This window comes from Phragmites australis, chromosome 3, assembly GCF_958298935.1.
Source record: "Phragmites australis chromosome 3, lpPhrAust1.1, whole genome shotgun sequence".
NCBI classification, from domain to species: domain Eukaryota; kingdom Viridiplantae; phylum Streptophyta; class Magnoliopsida; order Poales; family Poaceae; genus Phragmites; species Phragmites australis.
The window spans coordinates 49,357,171-49,382,718 of NC_084923.1; the positions used below are offsets into that span (position 1 = coordinate 49,357,171).

The following is a 25,548-nucleotide window of genomic DNA, read 5'->3' on the forward strand; positions in this document are numbered from 1 at the left end:
CTCATATTTATGTTCTGGTCGCACTTTCAACGGACAACATTTCCTAACTTACTGTGTCAGGCACATGAATCGTGATTTATTTCAAAACTTATCCCAGTCTGCTTCAGAATTTCAGTTTCAGAAGCGCAGATCACAAAACACAATACAAGACCTAGCACTGCAGTGGATACTATCACTTGATTGACCCCATCCAGTTATCAAATTCTTCTCCCATGGAATATCTCGAATTTTAGGAAATTGTGATAAAAAATCTTAGTAGGTGAAGACTTTGATATAAACTACGTAAAAGCACTTGCGGCTGCGGCTGCTCATCACAAATGGCAGGCATATAACAGGTTATTCGGTACTCTTAAAAAATGTTATTCGGCTGAACAACGACAACATGTTAGACAATGATATCTATTACCAAGTGGATTGTCCAGTGTCGAAAGCTTGTTCTTTTGTTATCAGAAATATGTTGTTTTCATGAAGTGATGACAACAATTAACAAGTCCTTATCAAGGCCCGTCTGCCTCTGCTGTGGCACAAAACAAAGCTTAGATTTGTGCAAATGTCACTCCTCTGTGCCATGTTACACCAACTTACATAAGAAACACAAAAAGTTTTAGATTATACGCAGGAATATAACCAAATATTTAGCAAAGCAATGACTCAGTCTTTGATCCAAAGGACGATCTAGTGCAAAACATGTGTCCACCCAAGAAACAAGACAACTAGAGCATGAATACAAAGGAAAAACCGACCAGTTTTAAAGAAACTTCAGCGATGTAACGATGACAAAATAAGGCGACAAAGATAACAAAGAACCTCCAAATGGTTTCCTCGCGTGTAACGATGACAAGGAAAGATAACAAAGATAAAGATGCTCCCGAGGAATCAGAGATTTGAAAACAAATCTTGAGGTACATGTATAAGCACCTGACATCAATGATATGTTGTGCAGATTTCTGAAGACAGAGCTACTTCAACATCTGCCATGGCTATCTATGGAGCTCCTGTACTTGTAGACGTGGCAGTGGCCTGTGCAGGCCTCATCTGGTTGAGGTCACGAAACTCTTCGAAGGAGATGAAGGACATCCCTGGCACGATGGGCTGGCCGATCATCGGCGAGACCGTCTCCTTCATCTCCGACTTCTCGAGCCCAGCCGGCATACTCAGCTTCGTGTGTGACAGGCAGAAAAGGTAATCACCTTACATTCAGAGAGTCTTGCACTGACAAGCTCCAAGTCAAAGCTATGAACGCAACACAAGATGTATGCTGCAATGCATCACAGATCAAATCAGATCTTGATTTGTGTCGTTTGATCTTCGTCAGGTTTGGCAAAGTGTTCAAGACGTATGTGCAGGGGAGGATCACGGTGTTCATGACCGGGAGGGAGGCGGCCAAGATCCTGCTGTCTGGGAAGACGGCGTGGTGAGCCTGAACCTGTTCTATACCAGCAAGCAGGTGCTGGGGCCGACGAGCCTGCTCACCACCAACGGACAGGAGCACAAGAAACTGCGGCGGCTCACCGGGGAACCGCTCTCCATCGACGCGCTCAAGAAGTACTTCGACTTCATCAACGAGCTCGCCGTCCAGACGCTGGACACATGGCTGGGGAGAGGCCTCATGCTAGAAGAGGCCTCATCTGTAAGCAGACGCTATTTCTTGAAATCTTGAACAAGATTTTGTTCAGATTTTGATTAAGATTTTGGTTTCTTGCTCGTCAGTTCACGCTGAAGGTGATCGCCAACATGCTGATGAGCTTGGAGCCGGATGGGGAGGAGCAGGAGAAGTTCCACGCAAACTTCAAGGTCATCTCGTCCTCGTTTGCGTCCTTGCCTCTGAAACTCCCAGGGACAGCCTTCCACCGCGGCCTCAAGGTACTTCCGATCAAAGGATATAAATTTACAATGCTTGCATGATCAAAACATGGTTTTAATTGCGAGGTTGTTTGATCCATTGGGCAGGCTAGGAACCGGATGTACGTGATGCTGGACTCGGTGATTTCCAGGAGGAGGGAGGGCGGCGAGGTCCGGAACGACGTCCTTCAGACACTCCTGAGGAAGCACGGCAAGGAGGGGGACGGCGGCGACGCGGACAAGCTGACGGTCTCGCGGCTCAAGGACAACGTCCTGACCCTGCTCGTCGCCGGGCACGACACGACCACGGCGGGCGTGACGTGGCTCATCAAGTTCCTCGGAGAGAACCCTGAAGTCCTGCAGAAGCTACGGGTGAGACTGATCCTTCCATTTCATTCAGATGAGACGCCAGCACGAGCAGACTGACGAGCTACCAGCACGAGCTGATGAGACGGCCTGACGCCGACGATGATTTCTCCGTGCGCAGGACACGCTGAAGCCGTGCAGCTTCCTGGGGTTCGGGAGCGGGCCGCGGATGTGCCCTGGGATGAACCTGGCACGCCTGGAGATCTGCGTCTTCGTCCACCACCTCGTCTGCCGGTACAGGTAAACTAGCAGCAGCAGCAGCAGCTCAAGGAGATCCGGCGGCAGGTGCAGCTGATGCTCGCTTGGTTTCGATGTGGTTGCAGCTGGAGGCCGCTGGAGGACGACGACACAGTGCAGCCGACGCTGGTGCGGATGCCCAAGAACAAGTACCCCATCATCGCCACCGCGCTCTAGGAAACGTAAGCCTCCACGAATCATACAGTTCCGGCTGGTTCATGTATGGAACTCCAATTCCACGCAGCGAAATGAACCCAAGATACAGACACGGAGATTCAACACATCATCACCGATAGAGTCAGATAGTCTACAGTTGTGCTGTACTGCACGCTCGCGCAACCAAATGATGAGCTGCTGAATATTTTGCCGGCACAGATACTGGCGTGAGTTCAAGGAAATGACTCAAATCACACGCATGAAAAACATAGCACGGCAGGTAGCACTGCGCGAAACAAACCAAATCCGCTGGATTCAACCAAGATGTTTAAAAAATGAAACAAGTCTTGACTACGAATGTAAACGCACTGTGTACAAACTCAATTGGCAACAGCATCAACGATCCTACGTTACATTCCCCCAAAAGGTGAACTAGGAAAAAAATACTCAAAATCAGGTCTAATATATCCCATGAGGTGACCGAGCAAAAACTGGAATGATGTTGATGAAGCATAACAACATTGGAACTCCTCAAAAGAGCAGGTGGTGGTTATTCAGGAAACAGGGCACAAGCAGCTAGTCCCGGTGGTAGTGTCAAAAGGAACAGCAATCAGATAGCATCACTCATGCTGCATAAGTATGATCCCTGATCTCTCAGTCACAAGGAACAGGGCAACTAAAGAAACAACCCAGAGCCAGCCACTGCAGCATGTCAAAGGAACCATAACCAGGTAGGCACCCAAGAGAGAGACAGGTGGAAACAGTATGCTACGCTGCAGGGGTCCTTCGATGCTAATGGCACATCATAGAATGGAACCAAAGAATAATCTCTTTGCATTCATGGAACAACTCGCCAGACTAATACGAGACAACTGAAATGATCATAGGACGGTAGTAACCAATCCAGAACAAGAGAACAAATAACTGAAAAGAAGCCTGCCAAAACAAAATAGTCATTTGAGAATGACATGTTAGCACAATATTGAAGATACAAGATTGAAAAGATTACCAGTTAATTTTCCCTTATGGACGATTCATCGCTTGCTTTGAGAAGAGGTAACAATTACCAGAGAGATTTTCTTGTAGGTGTGTTCAAGCAGAATATAGTTGATCCCTTGCTTCCCCGAAAAGAACACAAACGAGAACACAACAACTTGCCATCCGATCCCCCGTATCCCAAGCATTTATGTTAATCCCCATAAGCACAACTAAGATCAGGATCAGGATCATCAACACACAGTGACAAAATCCACCTTTTAACAAGCTAGATTCCAGCCAATAGCATATCAAGCAAACATGGAGGATCCAAGCACCAAGCACTATGACCAAGTCATATGCCTGGCAAGCAGGAAACAATAATAAACCGGTCAGTAATACGGTCTATAACAAGCAACTGATTTCTCACGGTACATCATAATTCTCCAACTACAGGATCACAAAGTTCCAGACACACGATAACAAACCTCATAGTAGTAGATAGACTTCCATACCTGGATGGAACATACTTCTCAAGACCTGGGCCTTCAGTAGGGACCAGATCGGTCACGGCCGTAACGGTCACCCCCGTAGCTGCCTCCATCTCGGCTGCGGCCAGAGTATCGGTCACCACCACGATCGGATCCATAACGACCACCACCACCACCACCACCACCACCGTACCTGTCATCTCTGCCACCATATCTGTCACCTCTACCGCCATCACCAGATGGGCACTCTCTAGCAAAATGACCAGGTTTCCCACACTTGAAGCAATCCCCACCACCACCACCGCCACGTGGTGCACGCCCACCACCATAGTCACGGCCACGGTCGTAACGAGATCCACGCTCACGATCAAAATCACGGTCACCATTACGGTCTCTACCAGGTCCTTGTGGCTGCGCTTTATCAACAGTGATGTTCCTCCCATCCAAGTCCAGTCCATTCATTCCTTCAATAGCATCCTCCATAGCTTTCTTCTCATCAAAAGTCACAAAGCCAAAACCACGAGATCGGCCAGAAAACTTGTCAAGAACCACCTGAATTTTAACAGCAAGACAAACTTAAAGTAACCATAAATAAAAGACCATGCTAAGTGGCCAACAAAATATAAAGCAAAATTGTAGAAACAACAGTGTGTATATGTTAAGACATGTGAAGTTAAAAATACTGAACAATTCAGTGAACTTAAGGGAGGCCAAAATATATCCCAAGATGTTGAGGAAGGCAGGAATAAATAACGTACAAGATCACTATTGATAACAACTGTATTAATATCTAGACTTATTTGTTAGGAACCTTCGAAGATTATGGCAAGAAAAATTGGAGATAGAGCAAGGGGAAAATTCATGTTAGATCAGCTTAATTAAAATTAAGCTTAGTAGGATTAAGATTCTTTGGAGACAAACTAACATGAATCCAAATAGATAGGCAAACACATATTTAAGCATACTGAATTTAACAATACTCTATAGTGCAAAAGATGGTTAAATTCATTCCAGATACAACAGTTATCAAAACAATCTCCGATATTATCACATGAATGAAAAAAGATAATTCCCCATAAAAATAAAGATAAAGTCACCTTTGCCTCGGTGAGGTTGCCAAATTTGCGAAAAGCGTCCTTGAGGCTTTCATCAGTTGTCGACCAGGACAGGTTCCCAATGAAGCAACGGTACTCCTCCACATCAGCCATCTCTTGAGCAGATAAACAGACGCACATAGCATATAAGCAAGTAGGAAGCTAGAGCGTATAGAAAAAAGAATACTACGGATTCTATGGTAATTACAACAAGTAGCCGGTTCAGTGCAATTTTTAAGTCATCCTTACTAATTACTAAGACAAAAAAAAAAAAGGAACACAAATCGACCAACAAAACGTTCGCTATGATAAATTTTCAAAGTTTTCCTATAAAGGGTTAATTTTTCGAAGTCCAGTGATACTGTGATAGTTCATACAAGCCGAATTGCACGACAACAGACGAAGCCACTATAAACAAGCATAGGGTCACGGTAATTGATTTAATCAGTTATCCCTCGACTAATTTTGCAGAAAACCAGTCTCTAATCAGTTCACGAAGTCAACGAAGATGCAAATCTGCAGAAAACGTAAAAATTTCACCAAAAAAAGTACAGAATGCAACTACGTTCACATCGAAAGAGCAACGCACCAAAGAGGTCAACTCTAAACATATGAGTGTACGCATGTAACTTGACGTTTGACATGTCATACGAAATAAAAGGAGAAGCGAGCTTCAGATCAGAACTGAGGCATGAACTCGTAGGCTTAACAAAGCTCAACCAAATCTGACTAGAACCGTAGAATAGATGTAAATCATACAGGACCAAACGAAAAGAAGCATCAACCGAACGAATCGGTAGCTATCATGACTACGTCGAGTCCAAGGAAATTTGCAGCACGGTCGACCAGATCGAGCAAGAGATCTGACCGAGAAAGCGATGAATTCAGAGCCCGGGGACGATAGATACCCCTACCTGTGAGCCAGGAAGACGAAGGGCACGTCGAATCGAAGATTTCTGCCTCGTTATTTTTAGCAACTGGTCTGGATGGAGAAGGCGGCGCTTTATAGGTAAAGGGGATGGGGGAATAATCACCGCCAGGCCAGAACCCTAAATCCCAGCGGCAGCGCGGAGATATTTCCAAGGTTAGCACGACAGGTGGACCCGGGGCACACGCGTAGCGGGTGCGGATGCCGGGTCCGTTTGCGACTTGCAGTAGGAACCGAACCGGACGCGCCAGGGCCTGTTTGGATTGGAGCTCTCATGAAATTGGCGTTGATCTCCCTTCTGCGTCGTTTGGATGAACGCTAACGGTTAGTTTATCACGCCTCCGTGTCCACGACTATCCTTGACCAAATCGTCGGCGGCCGATTTCTATATCAAATAATTAGCTCGTCTAAGTATTTAGGACCCGTTTGTTTCAGATGTGGGTTGTGAAAAATAGTTTTTAATTATAGATTGTAAAAAGAGAAATTGTGAAAGCTGTATTATCAAAGCATTCGTCTTTCACCAAAATCCAATTTTTATATTTCAACCTATTTATTTTAATTTATAAATTGATTGCAATCTATAAGTGTTGAAGCAAACATGCCCTGGGCTACCTTGGGACGAAACCAAACAGCCCCCAGCGCAGTGCGTGCTTTACGGCCGTTGCTCCGCGCGCTGGGTCTCTCGGACGCGCGCCAATGCTGCTGCTTCACGTGCGGGCCGTGGCCCCGTGGGCTGGGATGCTGGCCCACCGTAGCCTTGTGCTATGGAGAGGCTGGGGGTATTCTGGGGATTTTGGGATACGTTGGATTGACACGTTTGCGAAATAGTTACGGAGACTGATGGAGCGAGATTACAGTGGCATAAACCGAATAACTTTTGGAACTGTGGTATGAGCCTTAAATATTACAAAATGATGGAAAATAACAAAACCGTAATTGAAGCAATGGTATAAGCCTAACTTTTCTATTAAAAAAACTAATGGGCAAAGCACACTGATTAACGCATTTCCCTCGTGATCAAGCAGACTTGGTACAATTATGCAGGCACCACTTCCACTTGATGCATCCAGCTCTGCACCTCCCTGTCATCATGCTGCCAAAAGGCCAAACACAAAGTTGTTTAGCACCATCCATTCGGAATTTACAATTTCATAATCAAGATGCTCTCCTGATGGCTTGACCTACACATTGGCCCTCGGATTTATGTTACAGTCTAACATGAACAGTAAAACGTGCACAATAAAACTACCTCGTTGCTACAGTAGCTTTGCTACATTGCTTTTCCTACCGTATTTGAAATCACGATTCTATTCACCATCTCACATTTTAATATGGACAGCCCGCCCACACCGTTGGCGCGCCGGAGTTTGATATGCTCCACCACCAACCGGCGGCCGGTGGAACGGCACTATTTCCTGCCGGAGAGAGGGAGAGGAAGACCACAAGGTAACGGTCACCTTGCTGTTTCTAGGATGGGGAGATGGGGATGCTCTGGGCCCTCTGAGTAGGGATGCATCCAGCCGACGACTTCGCCAAGTGGTCTTCCCCCCCCCCCCCCCCCCCTCCCTCCATTAATACAAGATCCAGCTCAAGAGAGTAAGAGGCTCAGAGCCACCCCCGCAAGATTCGCGCCCATCCAAACCGCCGCCAGAAGCAGCAGCCATGGCTTTCTGGGAGAACTGGTGCAAAGACGACGACTGCGACTGCAGCTGGACGAAGGTCATCATCTGGGCCTTGGTCGTCGCCGTCGTGGGCGGCCTCATCGCCGTCCTCGTAATCGCCTTCGCCGTCGTCTACCCGCCCAAGGCCACCGCCGACGACGCCGTGCTGCAGCGGTTCGCGCTCGCCCCCGGAAACCCCGCCGCGAACTCCAACATCTCTTACAACGTCACGGCCACGCTGTCGCTGAAGAACCCCAACATCTACCGCGTCATCAGCTACGGCCCCCTCGCCGTGGCCTTCTCCTTCAACGGCACCCGCTTCGACGAGTCCGCCACCGTGCCAGCGTTCGACAACAAGGCAAGGAAGACGGCCACGTTACACGTGACGGTTGGCGGCGTCGCCAAGCCCGTCAAGCTGTCCGCGGAGGGGGTGAAGGAGTTCAGCGCGGAGAACGCGACGGGGAAGTTCGACGTGGAGGTGAGGCTGGACACGGTGCTGCAGTACAAGGGGCGCAAGGCCAAGTGCCCCCTCGTGGTCATCTGCCCGCTCAAGCTGCAGCTCGTCGACCCGAACGTCGCCGCCACCGCGTTCCAGAGGAACAAGTGCACCATCCTCCGGGCAAAGATGTCCGGGTGCTAGCACCACTGACTAGCTAGAGCTCAATTTCTGTTGCGTTTCTTGACTGTTTGCTGTACAATTCCTCGAAATTCTTCTTTTTTTTCCTCGAGATTGCTTTGAAGATTGCTCCCGACGAATTGGTATGTACTTACGTGGATGATTGGAACGATTCAGTGTCAAGTATGTGGAATTCTGTGCGATTTCTGTTGTGATTTGTTGAGGCTGTTCTTCATCTAGGGGAAGAACAGCTGATACAACCTGACGTCCCGACCCAAGATTCTGAACCCGAAACCCAACTGGTCCGCTCAGCTCAAGCTGCCCCGAATCCAAACAGAGCAGAGGCTATGCGTTTGTCAAAGATGCAGCTCCGAAAGGAGAGAAGGGAGAGGGAGGTGGTTGTCTTGAAGAGCCAGCCACATTCTGCTCGGGTGAGGAAAAAGCCTGTGCTGTGCTCAAAAGAAAAAGGCAAACGTGTTACCATTTTCCCTGACAACCAACTGATACCTGCGGCCATATCCATCCATTATGCGGAGCCTGGGATAATTTCACTCCTCCATCTAAAAAATCAACTGATACCTACACAGAAACGTATGATTAAGATCATATTTGTTTCAGCTTAGGATTATAATAAGCGACTTATAGATGATGAATTATAATAAATTAGATTATGATAAGTTGAAGGAAAATAAGCTGTGAGTTGTTTGATAACCTAGATTATTGGAGTCTGGATTACTGATAAAAGTCTGCAATGCCCTCGATAGAGGCGGGGGTTTAGGTGTAAGGTGGGGGGAGTGACATTGACGGGTAATTTCTCATAAATTTGATGGGTAGTATACTAAAAGACTAAAATAAAATAAACTCTTTTTCACAGCTTGTAGGATTATTATAATCTGAGCTTTAGCTTATAATAATTTGGACAAATAAGCTAGCTGTTTATTTCAGCTCAGAATAAATAAGCTAGCTTATTATAATACTGAGCTGAAATAAATAGGGTCTAAGGTACTGTTTGGTTCATTTTTTTCGACTTTTGCTATTTAAAAGTAGAAAACTGAACTAAATAGTCCGTTCCTAAAAAGGATTCTGAGAAGAAAAACTGTTATTATTACTTAGAAATTAGAAATAAGTCAAGCTTTTATAGCTTAAAAGACAATGTTACTATTATATATATTATATATTGTATCTGTATCAAAAATCAATAAAAACAGCTTCTCTAAAGCACCCGGCTGACCAAAGAGGCCCTAAGGCATCCATTACTGTATTAGTCGCTTTAATCTGCTACTCTATATAAGAGCAAAACGCGGTTCTAGCCGTCCCACACATCCCACACTGTACAACGCGTTAGCTGCCTCTGTCGAACTAGGCAGATTCCAGCTCGCAGCGTGTGGTATGCATCTGTCTCTGTCTCTGTCTCCGTCTCCGTCTAGACCTTCCTCGAAATCTGACGCCAACGCGCTTCTGATGCAGCTCCCAACCAAGGTGATCGGCTTTCATTGCTCAATTTCTATCTGGATTAAGATTAATGGGTTGGCTTTGGTTGACGGACGGGTCCAAGGTCTTTCTCGCTGTCAGGAATCAGGGCCAGGGACAGGATCAAAGCAGACAGCCTGATAATGTGCGAATTGTTCCTTCAGTTGTTCTCCCGCGTCGCCTCCAACAAGCAATAATACATAACTTTCAGGCCGATGATACGTACGAATCTACTACCGATATGGATGGATATACATAAATGACGGATAGATAGAACGCGGTTTCCTTTACGTTCGATAGCAATCCATCAAAATGCAGGCAGGCAGGCAGGCAATGCGTGATCGATTGTACGGCGCATGCAGCTGGTGCAGCTACCTGAAACGACCAGGTTTCACTTTGCACTTCGCACAAAAGCAGACAGCTGAAGCATGTTCGTTCCAAACACCATAAGTATGCAGCGTTGCCATGGGCCTATGATTCGTTTCTCTGGGCTCCTATGGCTACAGTAAAAAGCCTACAATCCCTTAAACAAAAAATGAGCGAGGGCCGTGCCTTCACTCATTGTACGCTGGGTCCAACCCTGCATACACGAATGCTTTCTAAGACTCACGTGCAATTAATATTGTACTATTTTCTAAACAAATTAGATCTTCAGAATATAATACTCGGTTTAATAGAGTTTCTGGTTGCAATCTATGTGGTCCAAATGTTTAGATTTGATGAAATTAATCTCACCTTAGTAGTTTAAATAAGCTAAGTCAGTTTATAAGTTTTTTCCTCTAAATATAGTAGATCTAAGTTAATTTTTTTATATGAAACGATGATAAAAATATAAGAGATATGATACGCTTACGTATAGACTGAGCTGGAAATGAATTGTGCGTCTTTATAGCTTTTATGCTTAAACGCCGGTGGTCCCTCCCTCTACCTATATAACAAGGGACAGGCATTTTCTACGGGCCTAAGAAGCTAGTTACAACCAACTTCCATAACCGTCATACACAGACACACTATAGCTAGCTATCTTCGTGCACTCGATCCGTCATCATGTGCGACGAGTCCGAGTGCTGCGGCTGCTTCGGCCCGTACCGGCGCTTCGCGTGCGGCTTCTGCGTCGGCCTCGCCATCGTCGTCGCGATCACCATCATCGTCGTGCTCATCGTCGGCTACGGCCACGTCTCCCACCTCAGGGTCGACGTTGACGACGCCTCCCTCACGCGCTTCACTCTCACCACCGCGCCGACCACATCCATCTCCTACAACCTCACGCTCACGCTCGCCGTGCGCAACCCCAACTGGGCCATGGGCGCCACGTTCCGCTCCCTCGAGGCCGACTACCTCTTCGACGGCCAGCGCTTCGACCGCGTCAAAGCCTTAGCATCGCCGGGGTACGTCGTGCCCGCGGGAAAGACCGCCGTGTTCCACCTAGACACCGGCGCCGACGGGGCGAACACCGCGCTGGGAAGCGCCGGCGTGAAGGAGTACCAGAGGGAGAGCCGCGAGGGGGTGTTCGACGTCGAGGTGGGGCTCTCCGGCGAGGTCAGGTTCCAGCTGCACCATACCTGGTGCAGGCTGGAGGCCAAGTGCCCGCTCAAGCTGCAGCTCGCCGCGCCGGGCGCCGGCAGCGTCGTCTTCCAGAAGACTACCTGCGAGGTGCTCAGGTCATCGCAGAGAGGATGCTGATCGTTTACTGCAACTATGTGATTATTGCTTCTTTTTCTTTTCTGCTTTCCATTTCATCGTGAGAGTACAGAGTGATCATTGGATCGTATTGCACGCCATGCGTGATGCAAGATTTGGAGTGTACCCGGCTTGTTTGGACCGCGGAAATTTCTAAAGAATTTCGCAGCAATCGAAAAAAATTCGAATGTTTGAGACGAGGCACAGCTATGTCGTACACATGTTTAGAGAAGTGTAATCGAATCAAGAAAAGAACGGGTGCAAGCATGCTGGCGCCCTTTTCATTGCTGGAAAGTGTGATTCGTCAATCCCTTGCTTCAAGTTGGAGACTGCTGCTTTATCTCTTTCTTGTATTCTCCCCTTCAATGTTCGAAAATGTTCGATATACCAATGACAAAGGGAGGAAGTGCATGAGTACAGCGCTGGCAAAGAACAAAAATTACTGGGGGGGGGGGGGGGTGCATTCTGAGTGTAAAACTTGCACGAAACTAAGAGCTCTGAAAACGCAGAGCATGAAACTAACATCACAAAGAAATTATCCTCCATATACAGATTGGAACACATATGTTTAGAGGGTAATCACAACAAAGACTGGCACACATATTATATTTGAATCTTAATCAAGAAAGTAACCTAAATCAACATACTACAACCCTGTACAAGCTAGGGAAAAGGGAAAAGGAGATGATAATGTCAAGTACACAATACCAGTACATCAACATGACTCTCTACCAGCCTACTTGATGATGATGATACGGGTTTCAATTGCCCGAAAAGCTTCTGATCTTGCCTTGGTTGTACTTTGAAGCAAACTACCTATGTCAACAGAGGGGTTATCAATCATCGGTCATTTCCTTGTCCCTCAACATCATTGTTACTAGTTGACTGAGTTGAGTTGGTATGCGCAGTACTATTGCTGCCACGGCAATGCAGCAGCTGCAGCTGAAGGCTCTGGATAAGCACATTAAGCTGCTGAATGTTTTTCTCTTGCGCCAATATTATCTGTGCATAATAAATAATTTTATGAGCTGTGATAATTTGAGTCCATAAAAATTTAATTGCCACAAGAAAGAGTAACAGAATTACAGATGACAGTAGCTACAGACACTGACACGTGCTTTCACAGCTACCGATACTGAAACTTCCAAATAAAAAGACTTGGCAAAAGACTATTAGTGCAGGAATCACTTGACAGATGAAACTAGATGCATGGCGTGCAATTGTGCAAAGGAATTGATGAATATACTGTGCACCTTTTATCATGCTCAAATGCTAGGACTATATGTTACAAACAGCCATTGTTCTTCATTTCTTTTTCCCAAGAACTGCATAGCAATTGTGTGTCCCATTCTACCATCACGGACCAAAGATATTGCCAGCAAAAATATGTAAAACAATAGAGGTAAATAACTAATCTAGTCATGACATTCAGGCCAACTGCACGTCTACCGAACCGTTGCGAAAAAAGGTCACAGGACTAATCACCACACTCCAAATATATCATAAGAGGACAAATTGGTATAACATGAAACCTCCACAGATCACTCGACTTCTTAAGCAAAGCAACCTTGCATACCATTGAAACTGTCAAGCTATGTGAAGAATATGAGATAAAGGATCATAGTACATGCTGAGCCACAAATGCCCAGGAGTTTTTTCAAGACACATAAATATCATACCCTAATACAAACCCTAGAAGCAGAATAATATCTGTAGAGGAGATGTATTTCCATCTTGTTAGTCTTTTGCTTTGTGTGGGTCTTATGTATCGGTTCATGTTTGTTAGATCGCGGCTGTGTGCATCATAGTTATGCGAGGTCAGGGGTAAACTCTTGTGTTATTGTATCAGCTTGATGTAACAATGAGAGTTAATAAAGCTTATTTTTTCCAAAAAAAAAAACTTTAACACTAGGATCTACCCAGGAAGTGGGCTAAGAAACATAGAGGAGTAATGTGATTAAAATTTCAAAAAAAAGTCAGTTTGATAAGTTGACTGCGTGACAAAATGAATGTCCAATAGAACTAAAAAGCTCAAATTTTCTGTCAGTTTCTGCAGACTACACTTCGGTGGTGGTTCCAATATCTGTGCTCAAAGTTTTGTGCGTGTGGAGGTACTGTATGACCTAAACAATTTCTTCGGAACATGATAACAAAACACTATCAATGCAACAAATGGTACGGATACATCGTGGAGCTTAGATGGCGACTCATTTCCAGCAAATCAACTAAAGTGAGACCTATTTTACAAGAGTACAGTTGCTCACTTTCTCTTTAACGGTATCTTCCCTTTCAAGTGCCTGTTGCCTCCGCCGTGTAGCTGCTGGATTCGCCTTGGCCTCACCAATCTGCTGCTTCCACTCGAACTGTGATGCGATAATAAGCATGAGCAGGAGGAAGATAAGAACTATTGACCTCGAATTCATCACTCCTATCAGCAATCAGAGCACCTAGAAATATATGCCATAGTTAGCTGAGTAGAGACTATCTGTTATCTGTGAAAGAATCATCATCAGAATTTCTTATTACTGATCAGTTAGCTTAAGAAATACTACTGCCAATTTTCAATATACTTTACAATGCAATTGACTTGACCGCAGGTCAGCCCTGAATAATTGCAACGATCGTGAAGAAGAGGATGATAAATCTTAAGCAGAGCACATAAAGTAACTAAATGATCAGCTAATACGTAATTAGACTCCAGCAACGAATTGAGTCACAAAATCCACGGTAAGATATGCACTAAAGAGCAGGGAAAATGGGGAAATTACTAAATCAGCAAGAAACAGCCCAAAAATCCTAACTTTATGGCGCATCAGATCATTGAGTAAAACCTACCACAAACTGAAACGAATCTATACGGGAGTTACTAAGAGATCCGACCGCCCCACCGAAAATTACCGCATGATGAGGAGAAATCTTACCGTCTCATCTCAGGCCGCGGGTGCTGGTTGGGGAATCGACACGGGTCTTGGAGAGGGGAATCGGGCGAAGCCACGGAGGGAATTGGGGTTCTTCCGATTTCTTGATCGATTGACAGAATACCAGCTTGCTAGCCACCACTCTTTGACTGCCTCTATTCCTCTCCTCGCTCTTCCTCCACTTATTATAGGTTGCAGTTTTAGAGTTGCGGAGAAGACGACGTTGAAATATTCGTGCAATTTCTCCCCTCTATTTTTCAGTTTCTTCAGGACTTCTTTCCGAGAATATTTCTTGGAGGATTATTCGTGTCATTAGATTGGGCCCTTCTCTGTGGGCCTAAAAAAACCCGTATCTTTTCGGCCTTCGCCATTTTCTGTGCCGGCCACGATGGTCTGGGCTTTCCACGTCGGCACGGGATGCACAACCAAAATAAAAAGGACCATGCTATATTTCAGTCAACTTCAGTCAAAATGCCCCGCCACTCTGTCCCTACACCAGTCTACTCTACCGGACTGACATTCCTCTCCCATAAACTCTTCTAAATCTGACGACAAAGAAAGCCCCTTCCCTTTCCTAACCCATGCTGGCGATCGCCGTTCTTCGTCATCTGATATATGATCTTATTTTCAGACGCCTGATCAATAGGAGGAATGAAATCAAAATGGACCGTCCCCTGTAGTGAATTCATTCGTCTCTTGGACCTGCGGACGGTGGATTCTTCCCGTCGAGAACGGCGATACCGACGCGCGCGAACGCGTGTTCGGTCGGTGTTGCCGACGAGACGAGAGGTACTGAACCATGAACCGATGCTAAAACGACGGGCATCTTTGTTGTTCCCTTCTCGAAAGGCTGCTGCACGCTGGCCATCGCAAACACCGCGCCGTGCCGTTGCCGAGCGCGTACGCTACTAACGGCCGGCCCTGCCCGCCGGCGTGCTCAACACCGCCCCGACCGCCCGCCCGCCCGCCTGCGTCGTTGCGAACAAGGCAGTACGTCGCGTTGCGAGTTGGGACGCAATGCTTTGATTTGATGATGCTAGCGATGTGACATGGTGTGAGTGATGGGCGACCTGAGGCTGCCCCACCTACCACGGCCGGCACGCGGATCGCCTCCTTTCCGCGGGATCAAAACCGACAAGGATTCCGCGCGGAAACAAGCAGCACTGCGTACGTATACGTACTCCTCCTGCTGCTGCTGCTTGTCTTGTCACGCGTCTCGGCCAAGACCAGGCGGCGCGGGTGTCGATGGCAGCTCCAGTGCTTGCCCGCGAGCTCCTGGACGCGGCGCGAGCGCCGGAGTTCGCGGAGTGGCAGCGCGGCGTGCGCCGCGGCATCCACCAGCACCCGGAGCTCGCCTTCCAGGAGCACCGCACCAGCGCGCTCGTGCGCGCAGAGCTCGACGCGCTCGGCGTCGCTTACGCCTGGCCCGTCGCGCAGACCGGCGTCGTCGCAACCATCGCCGGCCTCCCGGGCGTCACGGGGCCGGTGTTCGCGCTCCGGGCCGACATGGACGCGCTCCCCATCCAGGTGCGTGCGCTTCGCTTTCTTCGTTGATTAGGAGCCCGGAGGTCACTGACTCAGTGCACATGGCGTGATCGAACTTGTTTCTTCGAGGATTGCAAAAATTTGCAGCAAGCCAGTATTGTGAAGGAAAAAAAAAACGAACTCTGTCTTTTCTTGAAGCGGCGACGTCATGCATGAATCATTTTGTTTCTTTCTACCTTGTATACATCCATACATGCCATTCTTGTCAATGTCACAAGACACAAGAACTCTCTTGTGGACCCAAAAAATTCCTTATGTTACCCTATCAAACTTGATAACGACTGACAACTGCACAAAACTGCAAATATTCAAATCCCTGGGCGATCCATCCAACAGTACTGGCCAACATCCAAAGAAAAGGATTAGAAGTGGACAGAAACAGCTGCAGATAGAATAAACTGACCATGGTGTCTTCAAGACGTGAATAAATATTTTCTGGAGCTGCATATTACTCTATGTTGGTATAAACCTGCTGCTGTTGATAAAAGATTTGGATGACAGATTTTCCAATTGCCATGTGCTCCATTGGCAGGAAATGGTAGAATGGGAGTTCAAGAGCAAGGAAGATGGGAAGATGCATGCTTGTGGGCATGACGCTCATGTTGCGATGCTTCTAGGAGCTGCTAAGTTGCTTCAGTCTCTGAAGAACGATTTGAAGGTACCCTTGGACCATTAAATTTGCTTCACGCTCGTTTTTGTGTTCGAAAATTATTAATCTTACCTTGTTACTTAGTTAGAGTTTTCCTCTTTTCCAGTTCTGAAACTTAATTTGGTTCTCATTTACAAGCTAATTTAAGTAGTGCTAATTACGACACCGATAATTTCCCATATGAAACTCCAGAGGATAATTAGTTTGAGCCTTGAGGAGTATTTTTTTCGAGCAATAGTTTGTGGAGTATATTCTCACGCATCCTGACATTTGATTGGTCCACTTCCTCTATTTTATTGTGTGATTGTGTGATGAGAAGTTAATTCCTACAGTTGGTTCCTGATATCCTAGGAGATGTTCAGATGCAAAATGCACGAGCTTCCATGCTTTCCATGCGGCATGATTCAAAGAAAAATGTTCATCGAGTTAGGTGCAACTGTATGCTGGTGATCGCAATACAAAATTGCACAGCACATGTGAGAGCATGACATGAATTTAAATTGCCGCAACGCACCTCTCTGTTTGTAGCTTAATTGTCAGAAATTATGGATTAGACGGTAGCCAGCTGATCAGTTATCAGGCACTGTATTCTTTGATCCGATATCGCGATATCACCCCAGCATGTCCTCTACTTTCACATGTTTATATGCCGCTTGAGAATGTTGCACTGGAATGGTCCAGAAAAAGGAAAAGAGAGGTGCAATTGGAACTGAGTGGCACTCTCCCAATTGTAACATCTTAACGTGACAGATATCCAACTCTGCGTTAGTTGCAAAAATTGCTAATTTGAGTGGGTTTTTTATTTTTATTTTGTCATCAGGGCACAGTGAAGCTTGTCTTCCAGCCGGCCGAGGAGAGCCATGCCGGCGGGTACCATGTGCTCAAGGAAGGCGTCCTGGACGACGTGCAGGCCATCTTCGCCATGCACGTCGGCACGGCTCTGCCGGTGGGCGTCGTCGGCTCCAGACCAGGTCCGTTCCTCGCCGGGTCGGCTCGGTTCGCGGCGACCATCACCGGGAAAGGCGGGCATGCCGCGGGACCCCAGCACGTCGTCGATCCGATTGTCGCGGCTTCCTCCGCCGTGCTCAGCCTTCAGCAGCTCGTTGCACGCGAAACCGATCCACTTCAGGGCGCAGTACGTTCGCTATCTGCAGGTGCAGGTCAGGATATTGACACGGTGATCTCTTTAACTAATCTTTATGGATTTCTTTGCAGGTGGTGTCTGTGGCATACATCAAAGGAGGTGAAGCTTTCAATGTCATCCCAGAATCGGTGACCCTGGGTGGCACCTTCAGGAGCATGACAACAGAAGGTCTATCCTATCTCATGAAGAGAATCAAAGAGGTGATGTACTTAGACAACCAGATACGTCCTAATCCTTGCTTCTAAAGCCTACAACTTGATTCCCAGTACCTTGCATGGTGGCAGGTGATACAAGGGCAGGCCGCCGTGAGCCGCTGCGCTGCGACCGTCGACTTCATGGAGGAGAAGCTCCGGCCGTACCCGGCCACCGTCAACGACGAAGCGATGTACGCCCACGCCAAGGCCGTCGCGGAGGGCATGCTCGGAGAGGCTAACGTCAGGCTATGCCCCCAGCTCATGGCGGCCGAGGATTTCGGCTTCTACGCGCAGAAGATTCCTGCTGCCTTCTTCAGCGTCGGGGTCAGCAATGACCAGATGGGAAAGATCCATCGCCTGCACTCGCCGCACGTCGTGATCGACGAGGGCGCGCTACCCATCGGAGCCGCATTCCACGCCGCCGTGGCGATCGAGTACTTGAACAAGCACGCCTCTGCGTGAAGCTCCAACTAGCTGTTTACCTTCCAGACTATTTCGTGGTGCATGACGAGACCACAGCCGGATAAAAATGGGGGTTGTTAAAGCTGCGCGTGTGGAGGGTTTGTACACATTTCCATTCTTTGAAGCAGTTGAAGTGTTGAACAACAAGCAGCTTGTTATTTGTCATTTTAACATGTAAGAGTCAATTTAGAATATGCAAGAACCTCGAGCACAAGTTCGATCACTACCTCAGATGATGAGTGCAAGCTGTTTGCCATGGAACGCTACCATGACTTCAGATTTTCAGAACGGTTGAAACTACAGCTCAAACTACTAAACTAGGCAGTTCAAACTCCCTCGGCCTCTACACGTTTCACATATCAGCCTATAACCCAAACAGTGATGTATCCGATAAGCCACCTAGCTGTTGCTATAGGAGGGGATAAAGGTAGGATTAACTTAGCTTTAAATCGGATGAAAAATATTGAAAGGGATCAGTTAAGTGTAGCGCTAAAACAGAAGATTAATTCCAACATGCATGTACAAGATGTAGTCGATTTTGATAAGAGTATTTCTTATGATGATAATGGCCTGGACCAACTCGTCCTAATTCTTATGATGATAATGGCCTGGACCAACTCGTCCTAAGTCAACTATGTGGTGATATTATGGATGAGATTTTGGATAATGATGTCAGTCACCATAGCTGTGACTTTAAAGCCATCTCCAGAAAAAGGAAATCTAATACCCAAAAAAGTTAAAAAAAACTTCAAAAGGGGTGATGATTAAGAAAAAAACATAAAGTATTCAAAATGAGAGGATTTTTTTTTAATAGTAACGGCCTACGGAACATAGCTAAAGTTCGGTTTTTACATGATACTAGTTTGGAGCAGCACTTGGATTTTATTGCAATTGTAGATATGAACAAAAAGGAATGCACAGATGCAAAGTTTAGTGGGAATAGGAATTTTTTATGGGATTGGACACCTCCTCATGGTTGATCGGGTGGCATGTTAATAGGGTTAATCTTGATGTATATGACATAGGAACTATATCTTATGGCGACTTCTATTGAAGTTCAAACTGAAAAATAAAGATGATGACTTCCAATGGGTTTTAGTGGTTGTATATAGTGCAACTCAACATGAGGATAAAAATGTCTTTTTGACTGAATTAGTCCGAGTCTTTACCTACTATGGTTGGTGGAGACTTCAATATTATTAAAAATCCAAGTGAAAAAAATAAAGATCAGTACGATAATAAATGGTCTTTCTTGTGCAATGCTATTATTAATGGCTTGGATTTGAGGGAGCTTGAGTTATCAGGAGGAAAATATACTTGGGCCAATACGAGAGAAATCCCTACATATGAGAAGTTAGATAGGGTTTTAGTTAGCACTAATTAGGAGCTCAAATTTCCTAGATCCATAGTTCAAGCATTGACAAGAGAAATTTCTGATCATACATAGTTGCTTATAAACACGGGGAATTCATCCTATAGAGCTAACCAGCATATGTTTAAATTTGAACTTGGTTGGTTAACTTGGGATGGGTTTTTAAGTCAATAGCGGATATATGGCAGAAAGAAACTAGGGGGTCTACTCCTCTTTAAATATGGCAAAACAATGCTACCTTCTTCCCCATAGTTAACTGCTATTTTGAAACACAATAGAATTACAGAGGAAGTAAAGATGGACAGGAAAACAACATTAGCACATACACTTAAACTGGAAACAAGAAGCCTAAGAAAGTGAGAATACCTGTACAAGCCTCAGAAGAACAGCCCTAACATAGTCTCTTGTTCGCGCTGGGCCATTGGATGCTGCTGGGGTAAGCAATGGAGATGGCTTAGGCGGTGGGAATGGTTGAAGTAATGGCATGCCATATGGTGGAGCGGGGAACACAGTGGGTAGCGGAAAGGGATGGTTCAAAGGAGCACTTTGCGGCTGATGAGTGGCAAGGGGGGAATGAAGTGGAGGAACAGTAGACAGTGATGAAGCAACGTTAGCTATTGTTGCCTGCGTTTATGCCATGGGTGCAAGGAGTGCCGGTTTTAAATTCACAAGACTTGCAGGTTGGATGGAAGCAGAGCTATGGGATCTATGAGCATTAAATGGCCTCATATTAACTTATGAAGTTCGTGAAGGAAGCAGACTGTGCAAGGAAGAAGGCTGTGATGCACTAGCATTATGCGATTCATGACTAGGAGAAGGAACAATCCTCAAGGGTTGGTTTGGTCGTACTGCACCCGTTCCATCAATCGTATCATCTACACATGTGGCTGCCTGTTTGAAGAAATTCATAAAATTATCGAATAAAATCAAAGATGCTATCTTTTTTAAGCGAAAATATCAAAGATGTTATCACAGGAAACATGCATAATTAATCTAGAATGCAAAGCGATCAGAATAAACAGAAACAACATCAAGATTTAAAAATAAAAAATTACAGCTACGAATAGAAGGGAAGTTCCCTTACCTTTGAAGCGGCTAACATGAACTCTTCAACATCATCTGGTAACAAGGTAGGTGATGCCAGCCGTTCTAGAGTATCTTCAGCTGCAGGTACAGCAGATGGCCTAGACGCTGCTTCCAGATCTTCAAACACACTGTAATAGGCATAGTAAGAGATAATGTCCACATAACAGCATATCCTCACCAACTGTAGGTGGTGATATTTTAAAGGGGTCAATTCAACTAAACATTACATTACATTTGTATTTTCTCTTTTTTCCAACAACATATTTGAGCAATTCAATTTTCACAAGTATTTTGTTTGAGAAGTCTAACAAATGTTCACATTAAACATTGCTTGATTCGTATAAGTTCTGTTACTGCGGTTCTTAAACCTCGTGGTCTAAAAAAGCCCTCGTGACAAATTACAACATGAGCCAACAGCAATTTATGAAAATTCTTTTGTTACTTTTGTAAGGGTATTCACTGCAGTAATAATACTGCCTCAAAGAGGAAATTACAGTTAGCATGATAAAAAGACTGAAGCAGCAACATAACTTTAATAAATGAGCATATATGAAACGGAACATTGAGCATAAAGCTAGAAATGATTAGTAACAGAAAACTGGAATGCATAATATATGATGTACCTTTTGGAAGAAAGATTTGCCTTGGGAGACACCCTAGAATATGCATATCGTATCCTGCATCGCATGTGAGGCTAATCAACACAAATAGGGAAAACTGGAAGAGTACAGAAAAACTTGAAAATCTTGTCTTGCCCTCCCTAATAGCTCTACAACACCAAATCAGTGCACAGAAACAAGCAACTGCAATTTCAAAAACGGCTTAGACAGTTAGAACTGATCAGGTCATATTGGTTAGACACTTATATGTTGGGCTGTGAAGCTTGATATACTAAGGCTTTTGTGGACCACGTAGTAAATGATAACAGGCTCAGGTACACTATACAGCCAATTGTTATTTGGTATTTCAGTACTTCCGATTTCGGAATGAAAAAAAAAACATAACACCGAATAGCAAATAAACCAATATATATTTTTTAATCAGCTTAAAAGATGCCAATCTTAGCACTTTAGCTGATATCTGAGATTAACTAAGGCTGTATTCCACAATAATTGTGAGCAGCTGCCTACAACAGACAGTCCAAAACAGATGGAAAACACTGATGCAGGCGAAGACTGAAAGGAGGAAGGAAGTGAATAGTTACCTACTAAAAAGGTGTGCAACTTCTTCACATTCCTGTGGGTTATAGAACCAAATTCCAATAATTTCTTCTGCAGCATTACGGTACATCACGTAGGAAACTTGCACCTGATACTCAAAATCCGTCAAGAGATCTTCGACTAGATTCTCTGTTCTAAGATGAAAGTACCATAAAATTAACATATTTAATTTCGAGATTAATACATAAAGAAGTAGTAAGCATCGATAAGCAACAAAATCACTGAAACAGGCTGCCCAAGCTTATGTTTCAAGATACCATTTGATATCGATCGATCAGAGTCTCCCAGAATAGACCAAAATTATGATTCGGTAGAGTTTCCAGCTGGGTGAGCAAACATTGTTTTCATTTGTGCAATGGCACAAACAACCTCATATATAAACCGAAAGGAGTCAAGTTTTCAACTATGGAGTCTTTAGGATGAGTAAGGATGTAAGTTATTTCATTTCCCGACATGAATATAACAGGAGCCAAAGATCTGATAGCTTAATTTAACACAAAAGGCTAACAGCAGAGACTCTTAATTAGATAATGTACTGATATAGCATAGTCTGAAATCTCTGTGAGATATTCACCATTCATTGCCAAACGCTCCCATCATCTAGGATTTGTTTCAACCTTTTTTATGGTCAAGTAGGGTGAATTTGCAGAAGAATGCCGTGTTCAATAGAATAAGAGTGCAAGCATACCTGTATTCAGATGATTCATGACGAACAATTGGAATCTGGGTTGGGTGTTCCTACAAGAATAAGTGCATATCGTTGCAAAATATGCAAGATATTTCAAGATAGCCAACAAATGCACTGCACTCTTCAGGATTCATAGAAACAATATATTTGCAGTCAAGTATAAATATGCAAGAGTATCAAATTAATACAATGTCACTAGTTGAACATTGAAAATCAATAAATTACATTCTGTAAGTTGTAATCACATACTTTAATAATAACAGTGTCGCCTATAGTTATATGAAAAGAAAAAAAAGTGTTCCTGAACAATATCAAAGCATGCACCACTGATTCAACAATAGGATCAAGATCAGCAAAAATTGACACAGCATAGGCATGCACTACACTTACAACAGCAAAATAACAGCGTCTAAATCCACCAACAACCATATCAACATGTGACAAAGAGCACTTACTGAAAAAGTCTCCACAAATACTACTGCAAAAGTGGCATCAATATATTTAGAAACACCGTAAAATATGATGCGCGATCGCTTGAATGACTTGCATTAAAATTAGATTGCTATGTCAGACACAGCAGGAACAACAACCAGCAATACTTTCGCTAGCAATCAAATCATAGTACTGTTTGCTACACAGGGGATCGCTGGATTACAAATAATCAGCATCCAAGTAGCTCTAGGAACTCTGCAAGCATCCACCTAACAACCCCAACCGACGGCAAGGAAAACGTACAACATCAACTATAGCGATGGATGGAACGCAGTGTTACAATCAGCACAGTCCAAGAGTTAGGGCTTAGTGTCACGGCACAAACCTTTTGACGACAAAGAACGACCCCTCCACAGGCTTCCGGCTCTGCATAAACACACGCGCGGCGCGCGCGTAAACAAAACAGAGTTCGAAATTGCAACACCAGGAAATCTGCAGGGGAGGAGAGGGGTTTTGATGGGCAGCGAGGGGACGGCAGCGCACCCAATCCAGTATGTCCTCGTCGAAGCTGTAGGTGGTGACGTGCGCGGCGATGATGAGGATGTCCGTGATGGCGGGGTCGAGGCGCCGCAGCACGCTGAGGTTGAGCGCCCGCGTGCCCTCCTGGTCCCACTCCAGGTTTGGCGTCACCTTCCCTCCGCCTCCGCTCCTGCTCCACGCCATGCCCGCGCGTGCCCTTGCCGGAAACCTATTGGCTGCCGGCGACCTCGCCGGAACCCCAATTGTCGCGAGATTTTTTCCCCCCCGCATGGGGTTTTAGAGAGGTTCTGGAACCGGGAAGAGGCGAAGAGCTTGCCGCGCACGGCGCCTTGTGCCCTTGTCTGTGTGCGCTGGGCCCGCTGTTCTTTTGGGCCCACCGTTCAGTGACCTGGCACACGTGACCCCACTTGCAGTGACACGAAAACATGCCGTTGTGATTTTCTTCTTCTCCTGGTTTTCCTTGATTTTTTATTTTTATATTTCTTTAAAAAATACAAATATATATGTCTATTTTGAAAATTACTGATGTAGACTCATATCATCCATTGAAAGAGTAATCTATAACATATATTAAGCGGCCAAGAATTTCTGGCTTCTCAGCGCGCGGTTCCCTGTAGCACGTTTCTCACCATCGGATGCCTGCGAACGTGCCTGCACCGTTTTATAGCCGTCAGATGCCTGGGAACGTGCCTGCACTGTTTCTAACCGTCGGATGAGAGTGCTAACGCCGATCAATCACACGTATTCGCATCGAGGCTTCTAGGACAAAGGTCCGATCGACGATTCCAAGGGAGCGCCCCCCCTCTCGGCTTCCATAATCTTCTCCTCAGCCTCCCGCTCCTGTCCAGTGGTAACGCAGTTCCGTCGACCTGGGTCTCGACGGAACTCCTCGGTGATTGGTCCCCGTGCTGCCGCCATCCTCCACTTTCAAGATCTTCTCTCTTGCTGGAAGCCCTCTGCAACTCGATTCGTCGTGTCGCGGATTTTCTGGTGCCTTCGGAAGATCTGCAATCCGAAGGAAGCGCGCGGGTTTTCTGGTGCCTTCGGAAGATCTACAATCCGAACGAAGCGTGAGGGCGAAGAGGGAACCTCTGCAAAGGCAGATCTGACAAGGAGGCCATCGACGACCTAGAGGGAGATTTCTGAAATAAAGACGCCGATATCAAGCTCGAAGGAAAGAACCTGACACATCATAACAGGTTCACCACCATTTCCCTCTCTGAGAATATTTAATTGATAACAGCAGATTTCACAATATAATAGTCGAAATGAGCTGTCTGGGTGAATATTATAATTGATGACATTAGATTTCATAGTAGTAAAATGGTTAAAGTTGATTCTCCTGATGAATCCATGATATAGTAGTCAAAATGAGTTCTCTGGGTCAGTATTCTAATTGATGACATTAGATTTCATAGTAGTGAAATGGTTAAAGTTAATTCTCCTGATGAATCCATGTCTGCAAAGAATTTGATCCATTATACTACAATTATTATCTGAATGATACATCCATTGATTATTGTCACCTTGCAAATGTTGTTTACATATCTCATAACAACCATATTGGAATTAAGCCTGTATAATGGTCTCTAGCTTTTGAGTCATAAAAGCGCTGCTTACACATTTGCTACCGTATAATGCAATCTCTAGTAAATAGTATGTATACTTGTCCCTTCCAACGGAGGATGGGAGTTTAGATTTACAATTTTTATTTAAAAATAAAAAATCGCTTTTCCTAGGTTATTGGGCTCACCGGATTGGTTATATTTGGGCATTGGGTAA

At 45.3% G+C, this 25,548-nt stretch overlaps 5 protein-coding genes, 1 long non-coding RNA gene and 1 pseudogene across 7 annotated transcripts; 4 read left to right on the forward strand and 3 right to left on the reverse strand.

Moving 5' to 3' along the window:
• Positions 1-976: 976 nt before the first annotated feature.
• On the forward strand, positions 977-2,622 carry LOC133910834 (abscisic acid 8'-hydroxylase 1-like; annotated as a pseudogene).
• A 1,219-nt stretch (positions 2,623-3,841) lies between these two features.
• Positions 3,842-6,235, reverse strand: LOC133913726 (glycine-rich RNA-binding protein RZ1A-like). Of its 2 annotated transcripts, XM_062356955.1 has the most exons (4): positions 6,076-6,235; positions 5,165-5,277; positions 4,092-4,619; positions 3,842-3,939 (listed from the first exon to the last, which is right to left on the reverse strand). In XM_062356955.1, the coding sequence occupies exons 2-3, from the start codon at positions 5,273-5,275 to the stop codon at positions 4,125-4,127; spliced, it is 606 nt and encodes a 201-aa protein (XP_062212939.1). In that variant the 5' UTR covers positions 5,276-5,277; positions 6,076-6,235; the 3' UTR covers positions 3,842-3,939; positions 4,092-4,124. The 2 variants fall into 2 exon arrangements, with proteins under 2 accessions (XP_062212939.1, XP_062212938.1); XM_062356954.1 differs by having other exon boundaries at positions 3,842-4,619.
• Positions 6,236-7,656: 1,421 nt separating this feature from the next.
• LOC133913727 (NDR1/HIN1-like protein 3) lies at positions 7,657-8,559 on the forward strand. Its single transcript, XM_062356956.1, has one exon. The coding sequence runs from the start codon at positions 7,752-7,754 to the stop codon at positions 8,388-8,390; it is 639 nt and encodes a 212-aa protein (XP_062212940.1). The 5' UTR covers positions 7,657-7,751; the 3' UTR covers positions 8,391-8,559.
• A 2,225-nt stretch (positions 8,560-10,784) lies between these two features.
• LOC133913728 (NDR1/HIN1-like protein 10) lies at positions 10,785-11,810 on the forward strand. The gene has a single exon (XM_062356957.1). The coding sequence runs from the start codon at positions 10,884-10,886 to the stop codon at positions 11,517-11,519; it is 636 nt and encodes a 211-aa protein (XP_062212941.1). The 5' UTR covers positions 10,785-10,883; the 3' UTR covers positions 11,520-11,810.
• A 665-nt stretch (positions 11,811-12,475) lies between these two features.
• LOC133913730 (uncharacterized) lies at positions 12,476-14,715 on the reverse strand. The gene is made up of 3 exons (XR_009909081.1): positions 14,438-14,715; positions 13,781-13,879; positions 12,476-12,518 (listed from the first exon to the last, which is right to left on the reverse strand). It is a non-coding gene; the product is annotated as an uncharacterized LOC133913730 (long non-coding RNA).
• A 591-nt stretch (positions 14,716-15,306) lies between these two features.
• On the forward strand, positions 15,307-18,840 carry LOC133913731 (IAA-amino acid hydrolase ILR1-like 3). The gene is made up of 5 exons (XM_062356958.1): positions 15,307-15,961; positions 16,512-16,637; positions 17,449-17,763; positions 17,844-17,972; positions 18,057-18,840. Exons 1-5 carry the CDS (start codon positions 15,680-15,682, stop codon positions 18,426-18,428), a joined length of 1,224 nt encoding a protein of 407 aa, XP_062212942.1. The 5' UTR covers positions 15,307-15,679; the 3' UTR covers positions 18,429-18,840.
• Positions 18,841-20,769: 1,929 nt separating this feature from the next.
• Positions 20,770-23,949, reverse strand: LOC133910835 (mRNA-decapping enzyme-like protein). Its single transcript, XM_062353079.1, has 7 exons — positions 23,770-23,949; positions 23,612-23,652; positions 22,795-22,844; positions 22,091-22,235; positions 21,510-21,563; positions 20,885-21,014; positions 20,770-20,793 (listed from the first exon to the last, which is right to left on the reverse strand). Exons 1-7 carry the CDS (start codon positions 23,947-23,949, stop codon positions 20,770-20,772), a joined length of 624 nt encoding a protein of 207 aa, XP_062209063.1.
• Positions 23,950-25,548: the final 1,599 nt, after the last annotated feature.

Bases quoted from the DNA above. Each gene is read 5' to 3' on its own strand.
- LOC133910835 (XM_062353079.1), bottom strand. From the start codon at position 23,949: ATGGCGTGGAGCAGGAGCGGAGGCGGAGGGAAGGTGACGCCAAACCTG. The intron at 22,845-23,611 runs GTTTGTGCCGTG...TTATTCTTGTAG, and splicing joins TCGTTCTTTGTCGTCAAAAG to GAACACCCAACCCAGATTCC. The intron at 21,015-21,509 runs GTACATCATATA...TGCCTATTACAG, and splicing joins GCAAATCTTTCTTCCAAAAG to TGTGTTTGAAGATCTGGAAG.
- LOC133913728 (XM_062356957.1), top strand. From the start codon at position 10,884: ATGTGCGACGAGTCCGAGTGCTGCGGCTGCTTCGGCCCGTACCGGCGC.
- LOC133913726 (XM_062356955.1), bottom strand. From the start codon at position 5,275: ATGGCTGATGTGGAGGAGTACCGTTGCTTCATTGGGAACCTGTCCTGG. The intron at 4,620-5,164 runs GTGACTTTATCT...GTTAAAATTCAG, and splicing joins GCAACCTCACCGAGGCAAAG to GTGGTTCTTGACAAGTTTTC.
- LOC133913731 (XM_062356958.1), top strand. From the start codon at position 15,680: ATGGCAGCTCCAGTGCTTGCCCGCGAGCTCCTGGACGCGGCGCGAGCG. The intron at 16,638-17,448 runs GTACCCTTGGAC...TTTTGTCATCAG, and splicing joins CTCTGAAGAACGATTTGAAG to GGCACAGTGAAGCTTGTCTT. The intron at 17,764-17,843 runs GTACGTTCGCTA...ATTTCTTTGCAG, and splicing joins CCGATCCACTTCAGGGCGCA to GTGGTGTCTGTGGCATACAT.
- LOC133913727 (XM_062356956.1), top strand. From the start codon at position 7,752: ATGGCTTTCTGGGAGAACTGGTGCAAAGACGACGACTGCGACTGCAGC.